The 26,853-nt window shown below is 43.0% G+C and overlaps 2 protein-coding genes across 3 annotated transcripts; both read left to right on the top strand.

The window, feature by feature from the left end:
* Window positions 1-1,622: 1,622 nt before the first annotated feature.
* On the top strand, window positions 1,623-16,458 carry med14 (mediator complex subunit 14). 2 transcript variants are annotated; one of them, XM_033618043.2, is made up of 29 exons: window positions 1,623-2,050; window positions 2,585-2,611; window positions 2,718-2,823; window positions 2,923-3,096; window positions 3,233-3,362; window positions 3,849-3,977; window positions 4,137-4,244; window positions 5,172-5,304; window positions 5,437-5,587; window positions 5,686-5,797; window positions 6,884-7,009; window positions 7,130-7,208; window positions 7,564-7,723; window positions 7,847-8,038; window positions 8,193-8,327; window positions 8,419-8,495; window positions 8,624-8,784; window positions 9,109-9,255; window positions 9,552-9,796; window positions 10,035-10,304; window positions 11,453-11,702; window positions 12,175-12,297; window positions 12,476-12,652; window positions 12,953-13,191; window positions 13,320-13,499; window positions 13,678-13,785; window positions 15,092-15,217; window positions 15,337-15,526; window positions 15,670-16,458. In XM_033618043.2, exons 1-29 carry the CDS (start codon window positions 1,875-1,877, stop codon window positions 15,741-15,743), a joined length of 4,305 nt encoding a protein of 1,434 aa, XP_033473934.1. In that variant the 5' UTR covers window positions 1,623-1,874; the 3' UTR covers window positions 15,744-16,458. The 2 variants fall into 2 exon arrangements, with proteins under 2 accessions (XP_033473934.1, XP_033473935.1); XM_033618044.2 differs by lacking the exon at window positions 12,175-12,297.
* A 2,283-nt stretch (window positions 16,459-18,741) lies between these two features.
* LOC117251115 (uncharacterized) lies at window positions 18,742-25,391 on the top strand. Its single transcript, XM_033617104.2, has 7 exons — window positions 18,742-19,175; window positions 19,456-19,574; window positions 22,635-22,763; window positions 22,883-22,985; window positions 24,490-24,608; window positions 24,711-24,856; window positions 24,941-25,391. Exons 1-7 carry the CDS (start codon window positions 19,115-19,117, stop codon window positions 25,047-25,049), a joined length of 786 nt encoding a protein of 261 aa, XP_033472995.1. The 5' UTR covers window positions 18,742-19,114; the 3' UTR covers window positions 25,050-25,391.
* The last annotated feature ends 1,462 nt before the right edge of the window (window positions 25,392-26,853 follow it).

The following is a 26,853-nucleotide window of genomic DNA, read 5'->3' as shown; positions in this document are numbered from 1 at the left end:
TTGAACACATATCAGGTGTTAAAGATAGGATAAGAGTTGTCTAACTGAAGACTGAGTTATCTCTATCAATAGACTTTTAGTCAACGTGTCTATTTGTTTACCTACTCTGTCATCTGCAGTAGTGTTAAGTAACAAAGAAGGCTACCTTCAATCAAGTAGCCTATTGTTCTTAAAGGGGATCAGCCCCTTAAGATAAGAATTGTTATTTCAGTGGCCTAGAAAAGTTGAATTAACATTTGTGAGCATCAGCCCCTCTCTTTCAAAACCAGAGAAGGAAGTATTTATACACTCAGCACATTTCCATGGGTGCTCTCAGTGTTATCTAGAACGTCTTTCCCAATTCATTGTCTATGGAGTGGCTCCAGACTTTATACCCAATGACATCACAAATTTGACTTTTAGCACTCCAGTTTTGGATTTGGGAGAGAGCTGTTCACGTTTACTAATATGTGTGGACTGTCTTTGACCACAGGAATAAAACATGAATTCTGAAATTGGGCATAGTGCTCCTTTAAATGCAAGTTTGAGGCAGGTGTACTTTACCTAAGTAATTCCATTTACGTTACTTTATAGTATACTTCTACTCCGCTACATTTCAGTGGGAAATGGGGTATATTTATTTGATACATTTAGTTAGGCTACTAGTTTGGCTACTTTATAGATTTCTGATAGAGCTATTGATATACAAAATACAAAATATAACAGACAAATAAATTATGACATGTTTGGTTTACTTTAGTTTGTTACGGTCATTTTCCAACTTATAAAACACAAATATACTGGTAGATAGACAATACATAAACATGAAGTTAATGTTTTTTTGTTTAGCATTAAAACAGGACTGAAAAAGGTGTAGGCTGAAACCGCTCCCTTTCAATTATATAGAGCGATATATAGTATATATACATTATACAGGCCTATTGTCTGCCCAGATATCCCAAACACATTTCAGGTATACTCTGGTGTTCATACTTCAGTTTTATATCTTGTGTTTAAATATTTTTTAATTTTATTGTGTATATGACGCACTTTAATTTCTGTTTCCAACCCATTCCACAAATGTACATGTTATTATTGATTAAGCCACACAGTGATATATAATGTAATTAAAATTAGCCCCACCATAACCAGTTTCAACAATAACATATACATCATTTATCAGATTATATTGCAATAATTTACATTATGAAATGGGACATTCTGCATAATAAATACTTTTTGTTTTGATACTTTGTGTGTATATATATTTCAATAAAACTTTTAATTGTATTATTCAAGTATTATTCAGTTTTGGTATTGCTACTTTTTCTTAAAAATGAACATAAATAAAAAAATAAAAAAATAAATCTGAGTAACGTTTGTCAACCACTGCTCATCTGTTACCAGGGCAACAGATTGAAGAACGCGTTGAGTGAATAAGTTAGCTAGATGCTAGAAAGCTAAACCTGTTAACATACAGGCATTATTAACCTGGCATTTGACAAATAGTTTGGTCCCAGTTCAAACCAGTCTGGCAACCAGTAACCTGTCGCAAGACACCATAATGAGCAGACACTCTTGACTCGCTCCTCAGGGCTCCTGTCTGGGTTTTCTTTGCCACCGGACCTGTGGTAGGCATTCCCGACAGCAAAGATGGCGGCAGAGCGCCGTTGAGCCTTCTCCGTAATGAGTTACCAAATTTGGACCATTTGCTGAGTTTTCTGCCGAACAAGGAAACCAAGTCCGTGCCGAGAAGCTCGTCTGGTGAAAGAAATGTTGTGAGGCTGCGAAGATAGTGTTTTTACGAGGAGTTAGCCACTACAACTCGATAGTTGTCCGTTGTAGGAGCTGGGTGTGCATCGCCGTAGCTAACTAGCCTGTATCGTCATTGTAAAATGGCTCCGGTGCAGATTGGGTCAGATGGGCAGCTCGTCCCACTCGGAGGTCCGGTTGTGTCGGGTCCACAGCCACCACCGCCCGGGGCACCGGCCACACAGGGGGTCCGACTGAGCCTGCTTATTGAGTTTCTTCTCCAGAGGACCTACCATGAAATTACCCTGCTGGCTGAACTGTGAGTAACGATTAGCATTGTAGGCCTCAAAGCTAACTAGCCGGCGGGCTAATGCTAGCAAACTCAAATGATGCTCTTCCTCCAGCTTCTATAATAAAAGCTAACGGGACCACAAGTTGGGACCAATTTAGAAGTTTGGAGAGGATTTTTCCCATATTATATTATTCCCATATTGAGCCCTAATAAATAATAGCACAGGTAGCTACTGTTACGTGAGGGGGCGTACAGGTAAACAACACATCCTCATCTGGCTGAGGATCCTAAAGTTATAACTAATGGCTTGTTATTCAAGATGAGTGTTTATGTGTGGCGATAACTATGTGGTTTTATGGTGGACCATTTGATGCAGTCTACTGTCCCCAAGCCAGATCCTTGTCTTCTTGGTCACCAGCTGCAAACTGACAAGATGAACTTTTCATTCGTAGTAATCAAAGCTGATTCAGACAGGGATACACAGAGTTTATGACTGTTGCTCTACCTTGAGGATAAAGATAATAGCAGCAGTGAATAATGTTTTAATGTTTTTTCTTGCAGACTTCCCAGAAAAACAGACATGGAGAGGTAACGTTATGCTTCCTTCCCTTTCATTCACAAATCTTCACTTCCTCAGCTGCTCATTCTGTTGAGCAAAATTTTGTTTAACTTTTACCTGCTCATTCTTTTACAGGAAAATTGAGATCGTCCAGTTTGCCAGTCGCACCAGGCAGCTATTCGTGCGGCTGCTAGCCCTGGTGAAGTGGGCAAGCAATGCAGGGAAAGTTGAGAAGTGTGCGGTAAGTTGTGTGTGATTTGACTTCCTGTTTTGGTGGATTTTGATAACACACTTCAAATCGGCTTACTCTTATTTTTCTTCATTGTATCCATGGTGACAGATGATTTCCAGCTTCTTGGATCAGCAGACCATCCTGTTTGTGGACACAGCTGACAGGCTGGCATCGCTCGCCAGAGATGCCCTGGTACATGCTCGTTTGCCCAGCTTCGCCATCCCCTTTGCCATTGATGTTCTCACGACAGGAACATACCCACGCTTGCCAACATGTATACGAGTAAGTCTATTATATCTCTTTTCTTGTTGTGCTAACACTGCTAATCACAAATGAAAAGATGATTAGAGATCAAATGACTGGCTTTAAACAACTTTTGTCACCATTTTTGATTCTGTGTCTGTGTCCCTTTTTGTAGGATAAGATCATTCCTCCTGACCCCATCACAAAGGTTGAGAAGCAGACCACCCTGAGCCAGCTAAATCAGATTCTAAGACATCGCCTTGTAACCACAGACTTACCACCCCAGTTAGCAAATCTCACAGTTGGTAAGCAGCTTGTGTAAACCTGTGATGATATATTTTATCTGATAATCTTTTTCATAATTAAATTAAATGTACATTGTGTAGTGTTTAGTGGCATCTATCGGCAGAAATGGTATATAATATACGTAACTATAATTTCATCAATTTATAACTGCCTGAAAGTAAGAATCATGTTCTAGTTACTCCCTCAGAAAGAGCCATTTGTATCTACTCAGGGAGTGGGTCCTCTTCCGCATAGTCCGCCATGTTGCTCTCTAGCCTAGAATGGTCAAATCAAACACTGGCTCTCTAGATAGGGCCATTTGCATTATCACACCAGCCACCACAGTTCTCCTACATGCCTGACAAATGGGAGAAGTTTCAGTTCTACAACCTCACAGCTAGATGCCACTAAATCCTACACACTGGACCTTTAACACTTTGTTTTCAGCCATGTCGGTAATGAGAATATCTTATTTTTGTGCTTGCTTGTGTGTGTATTCGGTATAGCTAATGGGCGTGTAAAGTTTCGTGTGGAAGGAGAGTTTGAGGCCACTTTGACAGTGATGGGAGATGACCCTGATATTCCCTGGAGACTGCTGAAGTTGGAGATTCTGGTGGAGGACAAAGAAACTGGAGGTAAGTCACTCATCCAGCTCTGCTATACAGCACAGTGGGTACCATTGACAAGCTGACTGACAATATACTTAATTGTTAATGTTTTTACCTTTCATATTTAACTGGTTTGTCTGTCACCCCTTTCCCACGCTCCTCCCCCATTCCTCCTCATGTGGACAGATGGCCGAACCTTGGTCCATAGTTTGCAGGTGAACTTCATCCACGAGTTGGTCCAGGCACGTCTGTGTGCAGATGAAAAACCCCTACAGGACATGTACAACTGCTTGCGTATCCTTTCCTCGTTTTTGCATTTTGTGTATGGCCTGCACAAAACCTCTTGGCTTAAGTCCCAGTCTGATGTGAACTACCGCAGTAGAGCGGGAGTGTGTGTCGGAGCATATAGAGTATTGACTGGTCAAGCGGACGCTCGCAGCATTCCAATGAGAAACCCAGCTGCAGAATTGCATCCTTCTTAATCGCCTCTTTTTTCATTCTCTAACAACACAACCACCTTTTATTGCTGACAGGGAAAGGGCAGCACTGTTCTCACTACAACCTGTCACCCAGTCAGGTCATTTGAGGTGTCATGAATTCCTTATGGAGATGTGTGTTTCCAACTGCTGTTAACACTATACTAAGAAACTGAAAGGTTTTTTGCATGTGTCCATGCTTTTGTGAAATTATTGCTTCATTATTTTTCCTACAAAATGCATGTCAACATATTAATCATTCACCTAGCACTGGTATTGTCAGGCATGGATAATTTGTCATTCATCATGCCATTATAACCCTTGCATATACTGTAGAAAGAAGAGGATTTGTTCTTATCAGACAGACAGAGGCCTATCACTCATCAGTCTGTGGTAAAGTGTGGAGAGACACAATAGCTTGTTAGCATTCATGCTAATATCAAAGACCCTAATCAAGCATGCGAGATGAGCACGACTGTGCTAATCACAATGCTAATCAGTAGATCTCTGCTCTGCCTCTCCCCCACCAACGCCAGCAATGCAGCTCACCGTGTCAAAGAGCAGTCTGTGTCGCGCACAAACACCCCTTTTTACCAACAAAGTGTATGTGTCTTGGGGATATGTGTGTGAGTGTGTTTTGAATGTTAATGAAAGGATGTGTATAGTACTTTTTAAAAAATTCTCTGTTCACCTGGATGTGGTATTTTCCCACACTCTGTTTTTTCCTTAACTGCATTGTTTCCAGACTCCTTCTGTCTGTCACTGCAGCTAGAGGTGCTCCACTCTCAGACGCTGATGCTGATCAGAGAGCGATGGGGTGACCTGGTCCAGGAGGAGAGATATGTGCCCGCAAAATACCTCACGCTCACCGTCTGGAAGTAAGACTTTGTGAATTGCTCTCACACATATATCCCAGCACAGTGTTCTCTTAAAAAATCTCCTAAATTAAATGATGACACAGAGCTTTAAAGGGCAGAATGCACTCATACAATTTTAATTTGCTCCTCCAGCCAACAGGTTTTGGGTAGGAAAACAGGTACAGCCTCAGTACACAAAGTTACCATCAAGATTGATGAATCAGATGGATCTAAGCCATTACAAATATCTCACGAGCCTCCTCTCCCGGCCTGTGACTCCAAATTAATGGAGAGAGCTATGAAGGTAAGGCGGATATGTCTTCAGTGTATTAAAGAATATGGCAGTTTATCTTATTGCACAAATTTCCTCTAATTTAATAATGTCTCGTACTCATTCTTTAGATTGACCATCTGTCAGTGGAGAAACTTCTGATTGACAGCGTGCACGCCCGGTCCCATCAGAAGCTACAGGAACTGAAGGCCATCCTAAAGACCAGCAATCCCAGCGACAACTGTTAGTATTTCCTCAACTTTTTCTTCATTAATTCAGTTAAAGCTGGGGTAGGCAGTTTTCTCACTGCAGCCCTCCCCCTGCAGTTTTCCCCTCACTGTCCTAAGCCCCTCCCACCAGATGAGCATGCATATATTAATCTGCACAAATACTAGAAATTCATTTTAATCATCTTGATCATGATTTTGATCCTGATGCAATTATATAGTTGCAATTATATGAGAATTTCTGTTCTGTTTTCTTTGCAAACTTGTGAGCATGTAAAGCTCTTTGAGATGACATACTGTGATTCGAGGCTCTAGCTAGCTACGTAAACATGAACTTGAATAGCCAAAGGCTCTGGTTAGCAGAAGGCTAAACTATTAGCAACATTTTCTGTCCATCTCTGAAATGCTTTGCTAATATTAACATGTTTATTATATTTATTGTCAGACTCTCTTTTTGATAAGTCTGTCTACCTATTTTGGGTTGTTTTGCAATGTAAACATGTCGCCAATGCTGAAATAGCAACTTCTTCTGTAGGATTTTCCACCATTAAATCAGGCTTTCACAGAAGGGGTATGCATGTACCTCTGCATTTGAAATGACCTGTGATGACCAGAGTCTCCTATCACAGGCTAGATTTTCTTAAGCCTGAAAACAAAGTCAAGAGGAGGTGAAGAAATCAAGTGTTTGCTCCGAACACTTGAATTACAATGTGGTGAAATATTGTCAGGAAATTTTTACTCTGACGCCAAAAATAAACTGCCCACCCCAGCTTTAAACACATTCTTAGCTATAAATGGAGCAAATACACAGAAAACAAGTGTTGTCCCCTCCAGCAGCAGCAGCAACCATGTGCTTATCAGTCACAACAGTTGAGAAAAGAGGCATTGTTTAAGATGCAGGCAGCATCATTTTAACCCTGAATAACATCTAATGTTCTCTTGTTCTTAATTATGATGAATTACATGTACAAAATTCTCATTAGCTTACAGAGATGTGCTCCGTCATGCATTTCTCATTTACCTTCTGTCAGTAAACGTACTGTAGCCATGGTTTAGAGTCATCTGCAAAAGAGATACTCAAGCGTCTGTTTGTTTATTTCAGCATTCATCGAGACTGCTTTACCCACACTTGTTATTCCAATACTTGAGCCCTGTGGACGCTCAGAGTGCTTACACATTTTTGTAGACCTGCACTCCGGCATGTTTCAGCCCATGCTGTATGGATTAGGTAAGTAAGAGCAAACACAAACTCATGACTAGTTTTTTTTTTATCTTTGTTTATTGTGTTTGTCCTTGGTTTTGGTTTGTATGCTCAGCTCAACATAAAACCCTGGTGTGTTCTCTCTAGATCAGTCCATGCTGGACGACATTGAAAAGACCATTAACGATGATATGAAGCGCATCATATCTTGGCTTCAACAGTTGAAGTAAGTCCACCTCCTCAATTTTTAAATAGCTATTAACATGTCCATTCACAGCTGGCTGTATAAAGTATTCTTTGGCACAGGCAAAAGGTAGCAGGGGCAGTTCAGAGTCACCAGTAGACGCCAGAGTCTGACGCCTGCTTCATGCTTGTCAAAATTGACTAATAGCTGTCAGTAGCAACACTTGGCTAAGCAGGTGGCAAGATGAGTGTTGAGAGAGATTGCCGCAGCTCTGAATTGCCCATCTTGCACTAGTAAACACTGTGAATGCTGTGAGTAACAGTATGAGATATGAATCTGGGAGTTCTTGCAACTTAGATGTCATTTAGATGTCATCGTTCTCTCTCTCTTTGGCAAGGTTCTGGTTGGGGGAGCAGCGCTGTCGACAGTCTGTGAAGCACCTCCCCACTGTGTGCACTGATGTCCTTCACCTGTCCAACTCGGCGTCCCACCCCGTTGGCAGCTTGTCCAAACAGAAACTCTTCATTAAGCTCACACGTCTTCCACAGTACTACATTGTGAGTTTCTCAGTCATTATATTGCTAAAAAGTGCTCAACCAAAATGACGTGTTGAGAGGGTTGACAACGACAGTGACGATCTTTCCAATTCCTCTGTTCACACTCTGTCTCTTTTTTTGTAGTTGGTGGAAATGCTTGAAGTGCCTGGCAGTCCCACAGCGTTGCAGTACAAGTACTCCTTCCTGTCTGTGTCTCAGTTGGAAGGAGATGACGGACCCATGTGTGCACAGCTCCTGCAGCATTTCAAACCCAACCTAGAACACCTCGCTCAGGACACAACAGGGAGAGGGGCTCGACCTGGGACTAAAAGAAAGGTAGTCAGTGCTGGGGTAGTTATACACCAAACATTCATTTGTTTATTATGAAATGCAGCATATTTTATCACACAAGAATTTAGTGGTGCTGGGTGAATTAATACAAACATTCGTGTCCTTTAATCCACTTCTTTTTGTCTCTGTTGCTCTATAGATATCTGGGGACCAGGGGGACTCGGAGCCAAAGAAGCCTAAGCGGTCCGGAGAAATGTGTGCCTTCAACAAAGAGCTGGCTCACCTAGTAGCGATGTGCGACACCAACATGCCTTTCATTGGCCTCAGGACAGAGGTAAGACACAGTGCTTGGTTTTAATCATCATGCCAGTCATAGATGAATCAAAAACATTAACACTTAAATTGTCTTGTCTGTCTTTGAGTAGCTGTCCAACATGGAGATCCCAAACCAGGGTGTCCAAGTGGAGGGAGATGGAAGCAGTCATGCCATTCGTCTGTTAAAGTAAGTCACAAGCACACATGCATGAATATATGCACACACGATGATAGCTAAATGTACTTTTTCTTCAGAGTATGATCAACTTCACCAACACCATTGTGACTATGCAGTGTAATTGTTTCTTCCTGCAGGATCCCTCCGTGTAAAGGTGTAGGAGAGGAGACCAGGAGAGCTTTAGATCGGTCCCTACTGGACTGCACCTTCCGACTGCAGGGCAGGAACAACCGAACCTGGGTGGCTGAACTGATGCTGGCCAACTGCCCTCTGAACAGCACACACAGCAAGGAGCAAGGTGAACGCCACATACAGTGTTCCAAGTTCATCACTGAAAATTTACATTTATTTTTTTGGCTTGATTTGTCCATAAAACCCTCATTAAGATGAACAATCTCTGTCAAGAAAGTAGATGACACCCTAGAATTAGGTCACAATCTGAGAGTGGAGTAAGACCATTAAACAAATTAATAAAATCAACACACTCACACATGATATGAAAATTCTCAGTGTAGCAAATTCATTGTCATAGAATATTTTGCATTAAACATTATGTACATTTATGCTTTGCATCTGCTCCACGGCCCTGCATCTAAACAAAGCCATCTGTCCCCTGCTTTAGCCTCCACGCGGCACGTGTATCTGACCTACGAAAACCCTCTGTCGGAGCCAGTGGGCGGGCGGAAGGTGGTGGAGATGTTCCTTAATGACTGGAACGCCATCAGTCAGCTGTATCAGTGTGTCCTCAACTTCTCTCGAGCACTGCCAGGTACGTGCGTAACCATCTGTACAGCTGATGACTGATGAAAGTCAGTTCATCTTAAATCATTATGTCACTAGTTGTTTTGCTGCAGGTGTAGGGATGTGCAGTGGAGTTGGCAAAGTAAAACAAACTTTGATTTATCAGCCTGGTTTTGCCTTTGTGCTGAAAAAAAAAACTAGAGCAATCAGGTGTGATTTTGTAAGTCTAAGTTGTGTGTGTAGAAATAGAGTTACAGTTAGTTAAGGCCCTTAAAGAAACACTCCAATCTAATACTGCTGCACCTTGTTACTGCTTCCCTTCAGAGATGCCATCATACCTGAGCTTGTTTTCAGAGGTGCGGCTGTACAACTACCGTAAGCTGGTGCTGTGTTACGGCACCACAAAGGGCAGCTCCGTCACCATCCAGTGGAACTCCAACAGCCAGCGTTTCCACCTCGCCCTGGGCACTGTGGGGCCCAACTCTGGCTGCTCCAACTGCCACAATATCATCCTCCATCAGCTACAAGAGATGTTCAACAAGAGTCCAAACGTGATGCAGCTGCTGCAGGTACACAGTAGCACAGTTTTGAGAATGTAGCTGCAACATGCACATGTGCACTTGTTATATCTGGATCAAGTCATCCAGTGACTTTTAAGGTTTCATTTATTTCGTTAAACTACCTAATAAGTTTTCACACACCATCTACTATGCACACACACACACACACACACACACACACACCTTCTTTTATTTTAGTGTTCTTTGTAATTTCCTTGTTATCATTTCTGTTTATCATCTTCCCCAGGTGCTCTCTGACACACAGGCTCCTCTAAATGCAATTAACAAGCTACCAACAGTGCCCATGCTGGGCCTGACCCAGCGCACCAACACTGCCTATCAGTGCTTCTCCATCCTACCCCAGTCACCCACACACATCCGCCTGGCGTTCAGAAACATGTACTGCATCGACATCTACTGCCGCAGCCGTGGTGTGGTCGCCATCAGAGACGGAGCCTACAGTCTATTTGACAACACGAAGATTGTAGAGGGCTTCTACCCAGCTCCTGGACTCAAGGTATGCCAGACTTAGCGGCACAGTAAAGGTGTCAATGAACAGACTTAATATGGGGAGAGGGATACGTTTCTCTTTAGCTGAAGTTTCTGTCTAAACTTCCTGACAAAAAAATCCTGGACTTTTAGTTCTAATGGACATCTATGAATTTAAGTAACTGTTTATGAGCTGAAGGAATAGCTCAACATTTTTTGAAATATAGTTTTTTTGCTTTCTTGTGAAGAGTTAGACGAGAGAGCACTCTCATGTCTGTACAGTGAATATAAAACTACTGCCAGCAGCTGGTTAGCTTAGCTCAGCATGAAGACTGGAAATGAGGGAACAGTTAGCCTGGCTCTGTCCAAAGTTAACACACGTCTGCCAGCACTTCTACAGTCACTCCTCTGGAGTCTTGTCATCACCGTGAGATTGCCAGGTTATTAGCGTAAACTCCAGGAAGTCACTGCACCAGACCAAGAAATATTCCAGCATGTAACCCCTTGAAGCCACACATTTTTACAGTTTTTACATTTTGGTTTTTGTTTTAATTAAAAGAATTTTTGACATGTGAATTAATGAGCTCTAGAGGTGGTGGCAGATTTTGTCATCTCAGACCAGGCTGGTTGCTCTCAGTCTTTATGCTGATATAAGATAACTACATGTTTCCCTTGTCATCACCCCAGTGTGAAAACCTCTTATATTCACTGTTAAGAACTGGAAAGGTTTTTCTAATCGGCACAAAATAAAAAATACAACTGGATTCCAAGAGTCGTCAAGATAAAAGGCTCCAGACTGCGACCACTTAGACTATTTCTGGAGACAGTGCTACTAAATTTTGTAGCTACGAGCACCAGTGTGACCTGCAAAACCTGTGAAATGTACTTCTCAGGTCGTCCTTAGGCAGCGTCTGATGTTTCTACATAAAGTTAGCCGTCACTTGCAACTCTTTGGTCAAACTAGCCACCCCTATTATGACCCATAAATGCATCATGACAGCCCAGGATGCACATGACTTTGTCCCCTTTTAAATATAAGTTATTAACACCCAAAATGTTCAGAGGAGAGCACCAGTCCTACCAGTGGAAAAACTTAGTTTGCAGGTATACAGTCTTACAATCGTTTTAATTCAGCTTTTTTACATTAAATTCTGTCCTTCTCTTTCCTCTTTCCAGACATTCCTGAATATGTTTGTAGACAGTAATCAGGATGCTCGCAGGCGCTCTGTCAATGAAGATGACAACCCACCCTCGCCTGTGGGTGTAGACGTGATGGATAGTCTGATGAACCAGCTGCAAGCTCAACCGCAGCCACAGACAATGAGAGGGGGTGCAGGAGGTGTCTACCCTCCTCTCACTTCACCGCCGCCTAATTACCACGCTAACGTAACTCCCTCGCCATCCATGATGCCCACCCAGTCACCAGGTATTATCAAGCATGGTGTTTGTCCAAGTACATGTGAGTGAATGATATCCGGTGTTGCTTGTATCATCTGAGCTTGTCAAGCTGCCATACAGGATTATGACCGACAAATAATCACATCACTGCCATCAACCTCCCTGCTGACTTCTGTTGTTTTGTTGCGAGAGTAAATTGTGTGATTGTGACCGAGAACGAGGAAGAGCAACCATGTGTGCCCATTTTAATTTTGTGAAACCATGAGATCGGTTGTTTTTCATGCAACATATGCAGACGCCTCACAGCTGAGAGGAAACAAAGCATGCTTTTAGTCCTGCTCCTTCCATTCCTCTCCATCTCAGCCCGCCAGCCAGAGACTACAGCCCTTCCGCCCTGCTTTAGCATGAGTGTACATGAGTGAGTGAGTGTGTGTGGGAAGAACTTGTCAACCTCAGAGTCTGACGAGTCCTTTGGTATGTGTATGTGTGTGTGTGTGCAGGGAACATCCATGCCTCTGGCTCCCCTAGTGGAGCTCTGAGGGCACCTTCTCCTTTCGGGCCCACACCGTCTCCGTCTTCTCTGGGCATAGCCATGGGCCAGACCAGCTTTGCCAGTCCCCACGGTAAGCAGCAGGGAAGCGTGGTGGTGATTCTGGTCTGCTGGACAAAAGGGCTGGAATGGGCTGAAGTGTAGCAAGCATATGACAAATATCCTGTTGTTAGTGGGCACACAGTGGTGTAATAATCTGTGTTGTAACATTAGTTGTTTTGTCGCTCACCGCGGTCTCTCCTTCACCCTAGGTGCTCTGGACCCCAGCTCTCCATATGCCATGGTGTCTCCCAGCCATAGGGGCCAGTGGCCAGGCTCACCCCAGGTCTCAGGGCCTTCTCCTGGGGCAAGGATCCATGGCATGTCCCCTGGTAACCCATCGCTGCACTCGCCTATCCCCGACCCTCATTCTCCACGTGCCGGGACCAGTAAGTACAAACTGTGTGGGACATTTTAGAGTTGAAAAATTAATTCTAACTGTCCATGCTTATATGGAAATAAAGTATTGAATCTTGAACCTGTCAGTGCTCTCTGGTGAACAAGCTATAGCACAAACTCGGTGACACTGCAGAACCGAACCTGGAAGTAAAATTAAGACGAAATGCCAGCGGCAGATCACCTTTTTTTGTCGTTCACCCGATGGGCACCCGACCCGATGCAGGACTCTGATCTGTAAAAATATTTGAGTGCTTCTCTTCAGCTCCTCTCTCCCTCTGTCTTTGTTTCAGGTTCACAAGTCATGCCTACCAGTATGCCTCCACCCCGTAAGCTACCTCAGCGCCCCTGGGCTGCCTCCATTCCCACCATCCTCACCCACAATGCCTTGCATGTGCTTCTGCTCCCCTCGCCCACTCCTTGCCTGGTGCCAGGCTTGGCAGGAAGCTACCTCTGCTCGCCACTCGAGCGCTTTCTGGGTTCAGTTATCATGAGGCGGCACCTACAAAGGATCATTCAGCAGGAGGCCAACGTAAGTGGTGCACAGATTATCCTGATTTTGGGGACTTAAGTCCTTGCCCTTTTTTTTTTTTGTTCCTCAGATTACATCATGTGCTCTGCTCTCCCCTAACTTCGCTTACTCTGTCAACTCTCGTCCAGTTATCTATTGTGAACTCTAACGAGCCGGGCGTGATCATGTTCAAGACGGACGTACTCAAGTGCCGTGTGGCTCTCAACCCAAAGAACTATCAGACACTGCAGCTCAAAGTCACTCCAGAGAATACAGGTCCCTGGTCCCAGGAGGAGCTTCAGGTGCTGGAGAAGTTCTTTGAGACACGGGTAAGAATACGCAGCAGCCACTTAAAGCCTAATTCATCGATTTGATGCACATGAATATGCAGTTGAAGAGTTTGATGAGAAGACCAATTTAACAGGGATAGCCTTTAAGCATTCACAGGAACACGTGCACTCGTGTTGTTTTATCCCATTGACTCATCTTCTATTGTCCACTTTCTAGGTTGCTGGTCCTCCCTTCAAATACAACACTCTAAATGCCTTCACAAAGCTGCTGGGGGCGCCCACCAACATCCTGAGGGACTGTGTGCGCATCATGAAGCTGGAACTGGTGGGTAGCTGTTTCTTTTTTGAAAGGGGTTGAAGTTTTGATGCAAAACAAAAACTTCCTATGATCACTAAGACCAATGTTACACTGTATAATTCTGTGGTTTATCAGTAAAGTGTATGAACTACACTGCAGATGTAAGTCTCTAACAACAGAGACAAACAGAGTGACAGCTGACTCATGAATGGGTTCAGTGCGGGTTGAATGTCCATCGGCAAGTCCATGTTATAAACGTCTAGTGTGTAAAATGTCTAAATCATTACTTTGTTGCATTTTTATAAACTAAGATAATCTGGTCACATATCTCACCCACGTCCAGGTGCCACTCCTTACAGATCTTTAATTCATACAACTCAAGTTACATCTAGTAACTACTATAACTAATGTCAGAGTGCAGTGAAATCACCGGTCTGTTTTTGCAGCTTCAGTAATATTTACTGCCTTTATGGGCCCTGACACACTGAGCCCACAGTCCGCCGTTGGTTAAAGTGAGGCCACAGGTGAGCATCTGTGGCCCTAGTTTTTGCGGTGTGTCCTGCACCGTTGGCACTATTAGGCCCTTGTTGCCAGTTTTTAGGTTGATTTAGCATGTTGAATCGGCTTTCAGCCAGCTCTGATGAAATCTCTCTGATTGGTAGTTCAGCTTCATGCATGAGAAAAGAATTGGAAGTGAGCAAAGTAAAGTCAGGAGCCCTTCTGCAGAAACGGTTCATAATTGTTTGTGTTGTTAGCTAGCATACGGTAAATATCATTCGTTCTTTCAACATCAGGTTGCTAACTAGCATCTTAAGTCAGTTCCGCCAGTCGTCTGGTTTCCCTTTTTGAATGACAAATACAGACTATCGCTGTCTGCTAGTATGGAGAGTTATTTCCATACCAGCAGACTATCGCTGTCTGCTGGTATGGAGAGTTATTTCCTTTTAGGCAGGTGCAGCACTCACATGCTAGTTGGCTGTTGGCTGTCATCTTTGCAGGGTGTTCAAGTGCAACATTTTGGCCGAGACACAGGCGACATAAAGCGATGCAACAGTCGTTTTTTGTCGCCACTAGTTCTTTGATGTTGCTTTGGTGTGTCTGGGCCTTAATGTTCAACACACAGCTCTGCTCGCTGTCCGGAGCAGCTTCAATCTGTCTTGCACCTTTCAGAGTTGATAGGCTTTTACTTAAGAGGTGTAACCAATTAGATAGTGCTGTGGGCGGGACAGAGTGGTGACAACTGACAGAGAGGCGACTGCATCAGAGCCCAAGTAGTATATTTTTTATTGACACTCAGATGGGAAACACTGATACATTTTGCCTTTCTCTGCAGTTCCCTGACCAGGCTGCACAGCTCAAGTGGAACGTCCAGTTTTGCCTCACCATCCCTCCCAGTGCTCCCCCCATTGCCCCTCCTGGAACCATCGCTGTGGTGCTCAAGTCCAAGATGCTCTTTTTCGTAAGTCCCAGTGGAGCCTCACCACTCTCTCTCCACAACTACAACACAAGTCATATTTATACTTGTGTAGCATAATTTGAAACAACCTGTCTCTGTGTTTATCTTTGTTTGTCTCACAGCTGCAGCTGACCCAGCGTATCCCAGTGCCCCAGGAGCCAGTGAGCATTATTGTGCCCATTGTGTACGACATGGCCACAGGCCTCACTCAGCAGGCTGACATCCCCAGACAGCACAGCTCCTCTGGGGCCGCAGCGCTCATGGTCTCTAATATCCTGAAGAGGTTTAATGAGCTGCACCCAGCCAGACAGGGTGAGACTCACGCTCTGATGAACACTGAATAATTTACTGTATTAAAACAAGTGGTATCAAATTTTCTAAACTGGTTTCAGTTGAATAATCAGTGTTGTTATCTGTACTCGCTGACACTGGGTATTTTCTTTTTTTTTTTTTAGGTGAGTGTACGATATTTGCATCTGTTCATGAGCTGATGGCGAACCTGACTCTACCGCACGGCACTCGTCAGTAGAAACAACAAATTCAGAGTACCTGAACTCAACTGGAGTCCCTCTGAGACTGAGGAGGCGTTCGTCTCTGAGCCGAGAAGGAAAACAAGAGCAACAAATGTGGTCCCAAGATGTCAAGCTCCAGCATGTGTCTTCTCTGCTTCAGCCACTGGACTGTCGACCTGATGTATAATAGCTGTTATGAAAGGGAGCTGAATATGTACAGTCGTGGACCACAGTCTTTATTCTTGATAGGAGCTCACAGGTAGATTATGGACGACGGGGACGGGGCGGGGCGTTTGATGCAAAAGGATATAAATGTTATTTTTCCTCCAGATGCACTTGTAAACAAGATTATCTATTGAAATTAAGGTTGTTTACGAAAATATGTCTATTGTTGTATATTTGAGTGTTGAAAGAATCAGGTGAGTTCGATTTTTGCTAGAGAATTGTCTTCAGTTGTTTTTGTTTTGTTTTTTGTAACGCCAGACTGATACTATTATAGTATCAGGAAATATATTCCTTAGCACACTATTTAAATGTTTTCCTGCCTTTACCTTGTCGAGACCTCTGCATTTTTATTTCAGACTTTCTCTTTGGATACTGTAAAACTGTGACGAACTTTATAAGCCAGTTGTATTTTATTAAGACCCATTTTGAGTCCTGATTGAAGGATTTGAGACTTCCTGTCTGACTTTGTTATTTAATAAACCAAGCCCAGAGTTGGTTTGTGCTTTGAGGATTAGATCATTCACTGAAGAAAAGTAGCAATACTACAGTATAAAAATACTCCAACAAGTAAATGTCCTGCTGCAAAAGTTTTACTTAAACACAAGTACAGACGTAGTGGCGACAAATATAAATATATGTTATAAAAAATAGCCCCTACCAGTTTGTTATGTATATATATATGTCATTGTCATTATTACTGTGGCATTGCAACTGCTTTCATATTTTATTCTTGACTTCTTTCAGCTCTTCTATTTTGTTAAATGCCACCTCAGCGTGTGCATCATGTCAAACCATTTCAACTGGACGTGTATAAGTTGCAAGCACATGCAGCCTTTTTAGTTTATTCCTGGTAATTAGTAATAGCCCAGCACCTGCATTAACATGTAATCAGTGCTTCGTTCAGGGTGTCTGCAGGTCCCAAAAAGGTCTTAAAATGTTAATTTTAGAGCATAAAAGTCATTAAATAATCTTTGATTTGAATTTGTAAAGACTTAATTGCAACAAACATTTTATCTACTTAACTTTATCCATCTTTTATTTATTTATTTTTGTCTCAGTGAGTCAAGATCTCTTGCGTGAAAGTCCACATTTCTGATGTTACAAACTTTAAAATATACCACTGAGCCTTATACTGTCTTATCACGTTATACTTGCACTAAACTGTTGGCAAAATTTAGATTAACCCAACCTGCTTCTGCACAAAATTAGACATATACTACTTACCTTTATCCTTAACTGCAGTGCTTGAATAAGAAAAAGGTGATTTGTCCTTTTTTTTGGCAAAGATCTTTTTTGCTATTTTTTTTTTTATATATATAATTCTAATTTTTATTTATTTTGGTTAGGTTGGTATGTGACAGTTCTATGCATGAAATGAGACATTCAATTGACAAAATTAAAAATACAATACAAAAAGGGTAATAAAGATCCATACAAGAGGTACAGCACCAGTCCCAGTCTGCCAAAAAAAACAAAGTAACTACATTTAAATTCATAAACAAATTAAAAATAGTTAAAAAAAAAAAAAACCCATGCATTTTCTAACCGCTTATCCTCTTGAGGGTCACGGGGGTGCTGGAGCCTATCCCAGCTGACATTGGGCGAGAGGCAGGGTACACCGTGAACAGGTCGCCAGACTATCACAGGGCAATTTAGAGTCACCAATTAACCTATCCCCAATCTGCATGTCTTTGGACTGTGGGAGGAAGCCGGAGTACCCGGAGAAAACCCACGCTGCCACAGGGAGAACATGCAAACTCCACAAAGAGGGGCTCCTACACCCGGGATTGAACCAGGAACCCTCTTGCTGTGAGGTGGCAGTGCTAACCACCACACCACCATGCCGCCCCTAGTTAAAAAATAAATCAAATAAATACAAAAAATAGGCAGAGCAAGACACAACAAAAATCACACTTGCAGGCCCCCAGACAATGCAAAATAAATCCCCAAATCCCCCCAGATTGGTCTTTGAGCCCCGTCAATCATCCCAGTCGTCACTGGCTCATAAGAGGCAGCTTTTGTCATATAGTTGACCCTGTCTTTTATTTCTGGGGGTTTGCAAAGATTTGTATTTAATAACAGATGCTCAAATTACAGTGCAGGAGCAGGTTCAAAAATGTGTCAGGTTTCTATTTGTGCGTTTGCAAGAATTATTTTAAAAAGAAAAAGTGAAAGGACAAAGATACTTATCCGAAAACACAAGAAATATAAGGATACTATTCCTTAAATATATACAGAGAAGATGTACTAAAACTAAATCTTAGGACATTTTGACGTACAAACTTTAATGAATAAATTCATGAATGGATCAGAAATGATCAAAGTTGAGAAAGAAAAGCAGTTGTGCAGCATTTTTTCTAATATCCACACTCACACTTCACATTTAGTTTCATATTGTCTCTTCTCTCTAATGAACATTGATATAGTGTAGATTTTTATTCTGCGGTTTGATTGTAAACAGAATAACTGTGGGTCTGAAATGATGGTAAGATGGAAGATTTTATACTATATAGACTGAAAGAATAATCTGCAGATTAACTCCCTAAAAAAATAGTATAAAGTGGTATAAAATGAAGATACTCAAGCACTTGACAGTTGCACTTGAGTAAATGTACTTATTCAATTCCCTCCACTTCACTCAGGTGTGTCTTTGTCGTGCTAGACCTGCAGAGAGCAGCTCTGCATCCTCACCAAGTGATGCTGTGGTCCTCATCTCTAAAACATGACATCATTCTGAGAGGCTCAGTCTGTGTGTGGGGGGGCGAGGGGGCGTTCAAAACTGCAAATCACAGACTGTGACTGCACGGCTGTTGTTGCAAAGGGCGTGGACATTGTGTGAGTGTGTGTTTTATCACATAGCGACATGGATCCTCTCGGTGTTAAGGATGTTTTCTGCCTGAGCATCGACACCTGCACGGAAATGAAGAATTAGGGCTGAGGAAACACCGTGCGGGCTTTTATTCACCCTGACTGAACGTGTGACACTCGAACGCACCACTTTGCGTTAGATACCGACCAGATGTAATAAGATAAATGAATAGACCCTTATCTATTTTCCGTCTATGGCCTCAGTTTGGCTGTTGACTTTGCTTTTATGAGCTTCTTATGGCTGTCACCAGCGGGACGCATTTAGGAGAATAATAGTGATAATAACAGGTCAGATATGGCAGTGAGGACATCAGAGCCGCTCTGTCAGCCCTGCGTTTACCATGAAGCTTTCAAAGGTAAGTCCCAGCATTGTTTCATCCTGCTCTGTAGCAGCAGTTACACTGACATCTCTCTGGTGTCTGCATGTTGGTGGAGTGCGCCCTGCAGGAATTGGCTCCGTCTCATTTCAACACACTGACCACTCCCCTTCAGCCCTTATACATCTCCATCCTGCCCGGAACCTGTAGGCTGGATGACAGCTTGTTTTAATAGGCTGCTCCTGTGAGTTTGTGTTTGTTGTGAAGAGGATGGAAGATGGGGAGGTGTCAGACTGATTTTTGGTTGTCATTTGGTCAGTGGAGCTACAGGTGAAGAGACCTCTGATGCCTGTCCACCTGAGTCCGGAGCAGGTGGGGCTGGAGATGTTGTGTCTCTGTGGGCAGCTGGACCTCCTCATCAGGGCACAGATGCAGCAGGTAGTGACCCCCCCGCCCCCCCCCCCCAGCCATTAATCTCCTTTACTTTCCCCTTAGTTTTCATCAGTTTTTGATGTAACTGTTAAGTGGAATTTAAAGGGACAGTCTAGTTTATTTAAGGGGCAATTTATCAGTCTAGGTTGTTTCAGTGTGAGCTGTCCAGTGTTGGAGATATGTCTGCCTGCTCTTGAATATAATGGAACTAGATGGCACTTGGTTTAAACGTCCGGTGTGCGGGGAAATGGAATATAATATAATAAGTATGTTTTATTTAGTGTATAATCACCTGAAAATAAGAATCATTGTGTTTTCGTTACCTTAGAATGAGTCGCTTATATCTGCATAGGTAGAGGGTCCTCATTGTTGCACCACCATGTTTCTACGGAGGCCCAGAACAAACAAATAAACAAACAAACAAACCAAATATTGGCTCTAGATAGGGCCATTCACATTTTAACATCAGCCACTGTAGCATTGGAAACACACAGAATTTCAAGGTGAAACTGCTTTATTCAGTGTTTTTAAATCACCGTGTCCATTTAAAGATAAAAAACAACGACTGGCCAACTCACTCAGCGTAAAAGTCAGGCAGGCAGTCCAAAAATGCATCCACGGCACTCGGACTGTAGTTAAAAATCCTTTATTAAAAATTATAAACTGGTGTCACAGTGGTATAGTGTTTAGCATTGTTGCCTCACAGCAAGAGGATTCCTGGTTCAGACCGAGGGTGGGGAAGCCCCTCTGTGCGGAGTTTGCATGTTCTCCCTGTGTCAGCATGGGTTTCCTTCAGGTGCTCCAGCTTCCTCCCACAGTCCAAAGACATGCAGGTTAATTGGTGACTCTAAATTGTCCGTAGGTGTGAATGTGAGTGTGAATGGTTGTCTGTCTCTATGTGTCAGCCCTGTGATAGTCTGGCGACCTGTCCAGGGTGTACCCTGCCTCTCGCCCAACATCGGTTGGGATAGGCCTTCAACAGGATAAGCAAAGACAGAAAACAAATGAATGAATAAAAACAATGAACAGTTAAATCATGTACTTCGTCACCCTGATGAAGACTCTCTAGCTGAAACGCCTTGGTTTATCCATGTACTAATAAAAGAGTTTTTACTACAGAGTGCCTCAGATGCATTTTTGGACTGCCTGCCTGAGACATGGACTTTTACACTGAGTGAGCTATTTCTTAAAATTTACTTCGTTGTGCCTTAGCCCAGTTCAGCACTCCCTATTTTTTCCTCACTGGGTCCATTTGTTTTGGAGAATAAGAGATATCTGTGGATAATTTGGCTCCTGGTAAAAACCTCCTGAGTGTCTGGATCAGAAACAACGTGTGCACACATTAAGTTATCAGAGAAAATACACAAGTGCACATCAGCAGGTGCTGGGCTGGTGCCTCGTCTGCGACATGCCTAATAGCAGAAGAGAAACATTGATTTTTGAAGTGAAACTGCTCTTTTCAGTGTTTTTACCAGTTTAAATCACCTGGTCTGTTTGTTTTGGAGAAGAAGAGACCTCTGTGGATAATTCAGCTCTCAGTAAAACTCTCCTGAACAATGAACACTGGAGGAATCAAACCAGAAGTTTCAGCTGGTTTTAGCAGCAATCTGCAATCCTCACTGCTAGATGCAACTAAATCCCCCTAAATCTTACACACTTTTTCTTTAAGCGCCAAAAAATACATTTGAAAAACTCAACAGCAATGTCTCTTTCCAGAAATCATGACCTGGTTACTCAAGATAATCCACAGACTTTGTTGTGAGCAGTTTCATGTAGGAACTATTTTCTTTCTACACCCATGAGTCGTAGCACCACACAGAAGGAAGTGTGCATCTACTCATGGACGAGAGGCTCGTGCTCATGACAGCGCAAGATGTCGGCTGAGCTGTAATGTTAGCTAGCCCAGTGATGCTAGGTGAGCTAGCACGATGCACGCTTCCTTTTGTGTGGTGATACAGTCGGCTGATGTAGTTTAAGAAAATAGTTCCTACATGAAACTGCTCTCAACAAGGTCTGTGGATTATCTTGAGTAACCAGGTCATGATTTCTGGAAAGAGACATTGCTGTTGAGTTTTTCATATGTATTTTTTTGGTGTGTTGAGCACTACAAGCCAAGTGCCATCTAGTTCCATTATACTGGAGAGAAGGCAGACATCTCTACAGCTGATATCTCCAACACTCAGTAACTCACACCAAAACAACCTAAACTGATAAACAGCACTACAGGTAAGAGGAAAAATATGTATTTTTGGTTTTGGGGTGAACTGTCCCTTTAAGTAAAGGTCACGTTTTCCATCAAAGCACTAATTAGCCCCATGTGCATTTCCATCAGCAGAACTAAAGCAAATAAACAAGCATACTGGAAGTATAATGTATGAACCAGTGCACAACACACAGCCATTAAACAGGAGTCAATGAGCACTGGGTGTGCAGCACCTTAATTATATCAGCTAATGTTGGCCATACATCATGCATCTGATAATGGGCTGCAAATGAATGTGCATACAACTACAATTAGGACTCTGACATGCTTTTCCATCATCGTTAATTTGTTCTTCGGCAGTTTTTCTTTAGTTTTAAGCAAATTAAAGCTTTTTTAAATCATAATTTACCACTTGCTTGATTTGAAACCCATCGACTGAAAAGCCCCACTTCAGCAAAACAAATTAAGGAATCGACTCTGCTTGTTGCCTTTAATTTGAATTTCTTGAGATTATTTACGGTGCTATTAGTCACATGTAGGTCAGGCACTCACAAGTTTTCTTCTTGCATTACCTTCTTTAATTAATTGTGAACATTACACACATTTTGGGCTCAGCCAACTTCATATTTTCCTGGACCTATTTACATTTTTGACATCCTTTTGAATCCTGTTGTGTCCCTGTGATCCTGTCCCATATTGTAACTCTGACATTTACGACAGCACTCAAATGTGGCATTAGACGTGAGAAAGCCATTGCCAGTTTAATCATGATGTGTCCCAACATGCCGAGACTTGAAAAAAAGGTTTTAAGTCCATTAATGCATTAATGCGTGACATTGTTATACATAGTTTCTGTGTTACAGTTCCAGGAGCAGTTAGGACAAGGCTGCAGCCCAGAGGAGTCCGACACTTTCCAGGCACAAGGATCAGAGATTCTCGACCAGATGCTGCAGTGCCTTGAACATCTACCAAAGCCTATGCCACAGCTGGAGGTATCACATCCAATGATAGTGTTAAAAAAAAAACAGGACCATTATGGCATGCTGTTGAATAGCAGAGTATTCGTGTTACATAGTGTACCAGAAATCAGAGGGTTTATGTGTTTCCTCAGGACTACCTGGACATGGTGGGTCTATCAGTGATGTTTCCTCGTGTAGAGGTGTTCCTCATTCAAGGCAGCCCGGTGGACATGCTGGAGAGGCCGCCAATGGACGGTAATTGAATGTAAATGTTTATCCAGCCAGGAGCAAGAAGCATATGGACAGATTGTGTATAGATTTAAAAAGACTCGTACCCGTACTCGTCGTCCTCCGCTTATCCGGGTCCAGGTCGCGGGGGCAGCAGCCTCAGCAAAGAAGCCCAGACAGTCCTCTCCCCAGCCACTTCCGTCAGCTCTTCCGAGGGAACCCCGAGGCGTTCCTAGGCCAGCCGGGCGATGTAATCCCTCCAGCGTGTCCTGGGGCGGCCCTGAGGTCTCCTCCCCGTTGGACATGCCCGAAACACCTCCCAAGGGAGGCGTCTGGAGGGCATCCTTACCAGATGCCCGAACCACCTCAACTTTCTCCTCTCGATGTGGAGGAGCAGCGGCTCTACTCCGAGTCCCTCCCGGATGTCTGAGCTCCTCACCCTATCTCTAAGGCTTTATTTAAAAAGACATGGAAAAGATTTTATGCTAGCCTGAATTCAGGAATTATATACCTTTTTCAAAAAATAATCTCATCTCATATCCTTATCCAATCATGACAGATATGTCTTGCTTGCTATGCACATATACACAAACTATGTACACTGCATCAGCAATACAATGTTCTGCTGGGAGACATTCATGTGGATGCCCCTTTACGCACTCCACCCACCTAAACATTGAGATAGACAAAGTAGCCGCACTGATTGCAACAGTTCGCCCAATGGCAGTAGCCCCCCAGCACAGCAGTGCACCATGCCACACCACAAAAACTGCTCAGGAATGGTCCAAGGAACGTGACAAAGAGCTCAAGGCATTGACCTAGCTTTCAAATCCCCCAGATCCTAATCTGATTGAGCATCTCTGGGACAAACCAGTACCTCAGAGGTCCTTTGTCCATGCCTCGACAGATCAGAGCCAAGTCCGATCTGTGATGGGGCCTCTGACCTGTCGAGGCATGGAGACACCGCTGGGATTGTCCTGTGTTGTCTGGCACCAAGGCGTTGTCGACGGATCCTTTGAGTCCTGTGGGTCGTGAGGTAAGGTATCGGCATGCCCAATGGATGCTCGATCGGATTGGGATGTGGGGAATTTGGAGGCCTTGAGTTCTTAGTCACATCACTGATGGCAATAAATAAATGAATGAATAGAGAGCAAACACCTGCTGATAGTCAAACACCTTCATTCTTATACCTTGTGAAAATCATCTCTTTATACCTTTTTAAACTGGCTTATATTTGGACATTTCTTGAGCTCCATATTCAAACGGTTCCATAGTTTCACTCCATAGATGGAAATACAAAAACGTGTTGTACTTGCAGACAGTCTTGAGGATTATTCTGCTTAATGAGTGCTTTATTTTTTGGTCCTTTTTAAATATTTCTTTTCCTGGTGGTGTCGATGTTCTCTTGGCATTTTTATATTCAGATGCCTTGTAGTTGAAGCAACAATGATTGATTCTGATCCTTATGCCAAGTGGGTGTTCCTACTATTAAAAAACATTCCTAACTAATGTGCTGATGCTTCTTTTGCAGAATATTTCTTCCACATCGCCAAACTGAACCAGCTCCTGGTGCTGAGTCAACAGCTAGAGGAAGATATCAGGCACCTTGGGAGTCATAAATACATTGCTCACCAGCTTTCGGTTATTTACGTAAGGAGAATAAATCACAACTATCACGTTTCAGCTCTTTTCTGTTATTCATCAACCTCTGTGTTTTTATTCCACTACACACTTTGATGTCTTTTTTTGCAGCAAGTCTTGAGTTCTTTCAGAGGAATTAAGGCTTTCTCTGAAATGAAGAAAGACATCGAGGCCAACTTCAAACAGATGAAACAGTCTCTGGTGGTCGAGGAAGGCTCCAGGCATGAACCTCAGCTGGCAGCTCACTACATTAACTGGTGAGTCAAAATCCAAAATGTGACGCTGATGATGATTAATGCAGCAACAATCTGATACCGACCATATGCTGCTTCTCTGTGCAGGATATTAGAACTAACTCAAAGCTTAACGTCAGTGGTGCTGACGCTGCCGGAGGAGCTGACAGAAGACCTTCACCAGGCCGTGACCTTCATCTCTCAGTTCCTGTCCTGACTCACCTCAACCAACGTCTCTGTGTCTATGAATCCTGACGGTCTGATGCACCGGGTCTCTCCAGGAGCTTCTAAATGAACTGACGTTGTTAAGACTGTGAAAAGGTGCTACACAATTTGATTCAACTGATTGATGGTGGGATTTCATTGACAAATCATGTAGGTTTTTATATTGTCCTCCTGAATGTGGCCCATATTAGTCCCTATGATGAGTCAGTTGTTGGAAAATGAATGTAACCTTGTTGAATCCTTCCTTGCACTACTGTTAAAACTACTGTTATTATTCCGTTCCTTTCTTTTTTTTACCTAAAGTGGAATAATAAAATTGAATGCAATAGGGAAATGTGTTTGCTTTCTCCCTGTTGCTATAACAACATATAGATTAGCTGTCAAATCAGCTACATTGTCCCTCATAAAAACTTGTATCATTAGTGAAAGATCAACATTAAAGGCCCTGCAATACCTATTTTCTGATGCAGCTATGAGCGATCGATTCCAACATGAACACAAGACTTTCTGCAATATCCCTCCATCCATTTTCATCTGCTTATCCAGGGCCGGGTCTCGGAGGCAGCAGGCCGAGCAAAGCACCCCAGCAACCCTTTCCAGCTCCTCCTGGGGGACCCCAAGGCGTTCCAAGGCCAGATGAGATATGTAATTCCTCCAGCGTGTTCTGGGTCTGCCCTGAGGCCTCCTACCAGTGGGACGTCCCCTACACTCCTCTAACAGGAGGCGCCCGGGAGGATCCTGATCAGATGCCCCAACCACCTCAACTGACCCCTTTCAACATGAAGGAGCAGCGGCTCTACTCTGAGCTCCCTCCGGATGTCTGAGCTCCTTACTCTATCTCTAAGGCTGAGCCCAGCCACCCCACGGAGGAAACTCATTTCAGCTGCTTGAATCCACGATCTCAATCTTTCGGTCACTACCCAGAGCTCATGACCATAGGTGAGGGTTGGGACGTAGATGGACCAGTCAATCAAAAGTTTCGTCTCCTGGCTCAAATTCCTCTCCTGCAACAATTTCCTGTGTTTGTATTTGTGTCTGAGTTCCTCTCACTAGTTTGAAGTGGGTGGGACTCAGCTTGAAAAGAAGTGATGTCATGTACTTCTCTGCACTAATCAGGATGTAGCTGTATTTGCACAGTTTAAACTGAAGTAATAGACAATAGACAATCAGGCTCCACCATGTAGAGGTGCCCGAGTAAAAATATTGTTTTATTTACTCAGTTTAAAACACCTTTGAGGTGCATATTCCAAAAAACATTAATGTGTAGTTAACCTACTACAAACTAACTAAGCTAAAAACTGGTGGACCAAACACACGACTCTGGAGACAGTTCAGGTAAAATAACGCAGTCTTTATTGGTCAAACTGTAGGTTTGGTACACAAAGGGACAATCAGTGAAGGCAAACAAATCCAAAAAGGATGAGGAGGAGGCAGAGTCAACAGGCTAAATCCACAAAAAAACAAGAAAACACAGTGAAATAAAAGGCTGGAACACTAGAGACACAAGGTGCTAAGACTAAGTGGCACTGAGAGAAAACAAGACACATACTATATACTCTGGTGAAGGGAAAGATAAGGAGACACGGGTGAGGCTAATCAGGGTGGGACAGACAATCAGACACAGGTGAAGTCATCAAAAGGGGCAGGAAGTGAAGTGATCTGAAAGGAGAGGAGATGTGGGTTTCAAAGTAAAACAGGAAACAACATGAATCAAAAAAATAAACAAACATAACCTAAGAAACTTGAGGTGTGACAAACTTAAAACTAAAAATTAAAACTATTTCTACCTCCACTAG

This window comes from Epinephelus lanceolatus, chromosome 14 (assembly GCF_041903045.1).
Source record: "Epinephelus lanceolatus isolate andai-2023 chromosome 14, ASM4190304v1, whole genome shotgun sequence".
In the NCBI taxonomy this organism is placed as follows: domain Eukaryota; kingdom Metazoa; phylum Chordata; class Actinopteri; order Perciformes; family Serranidae; genus Epinephelus; species Epinephelus lanceolatus.
Note: the sequence above shows the minus strand (reverse complement) of the source record. Positions and strands in the feature narration are given on the sequence as shown.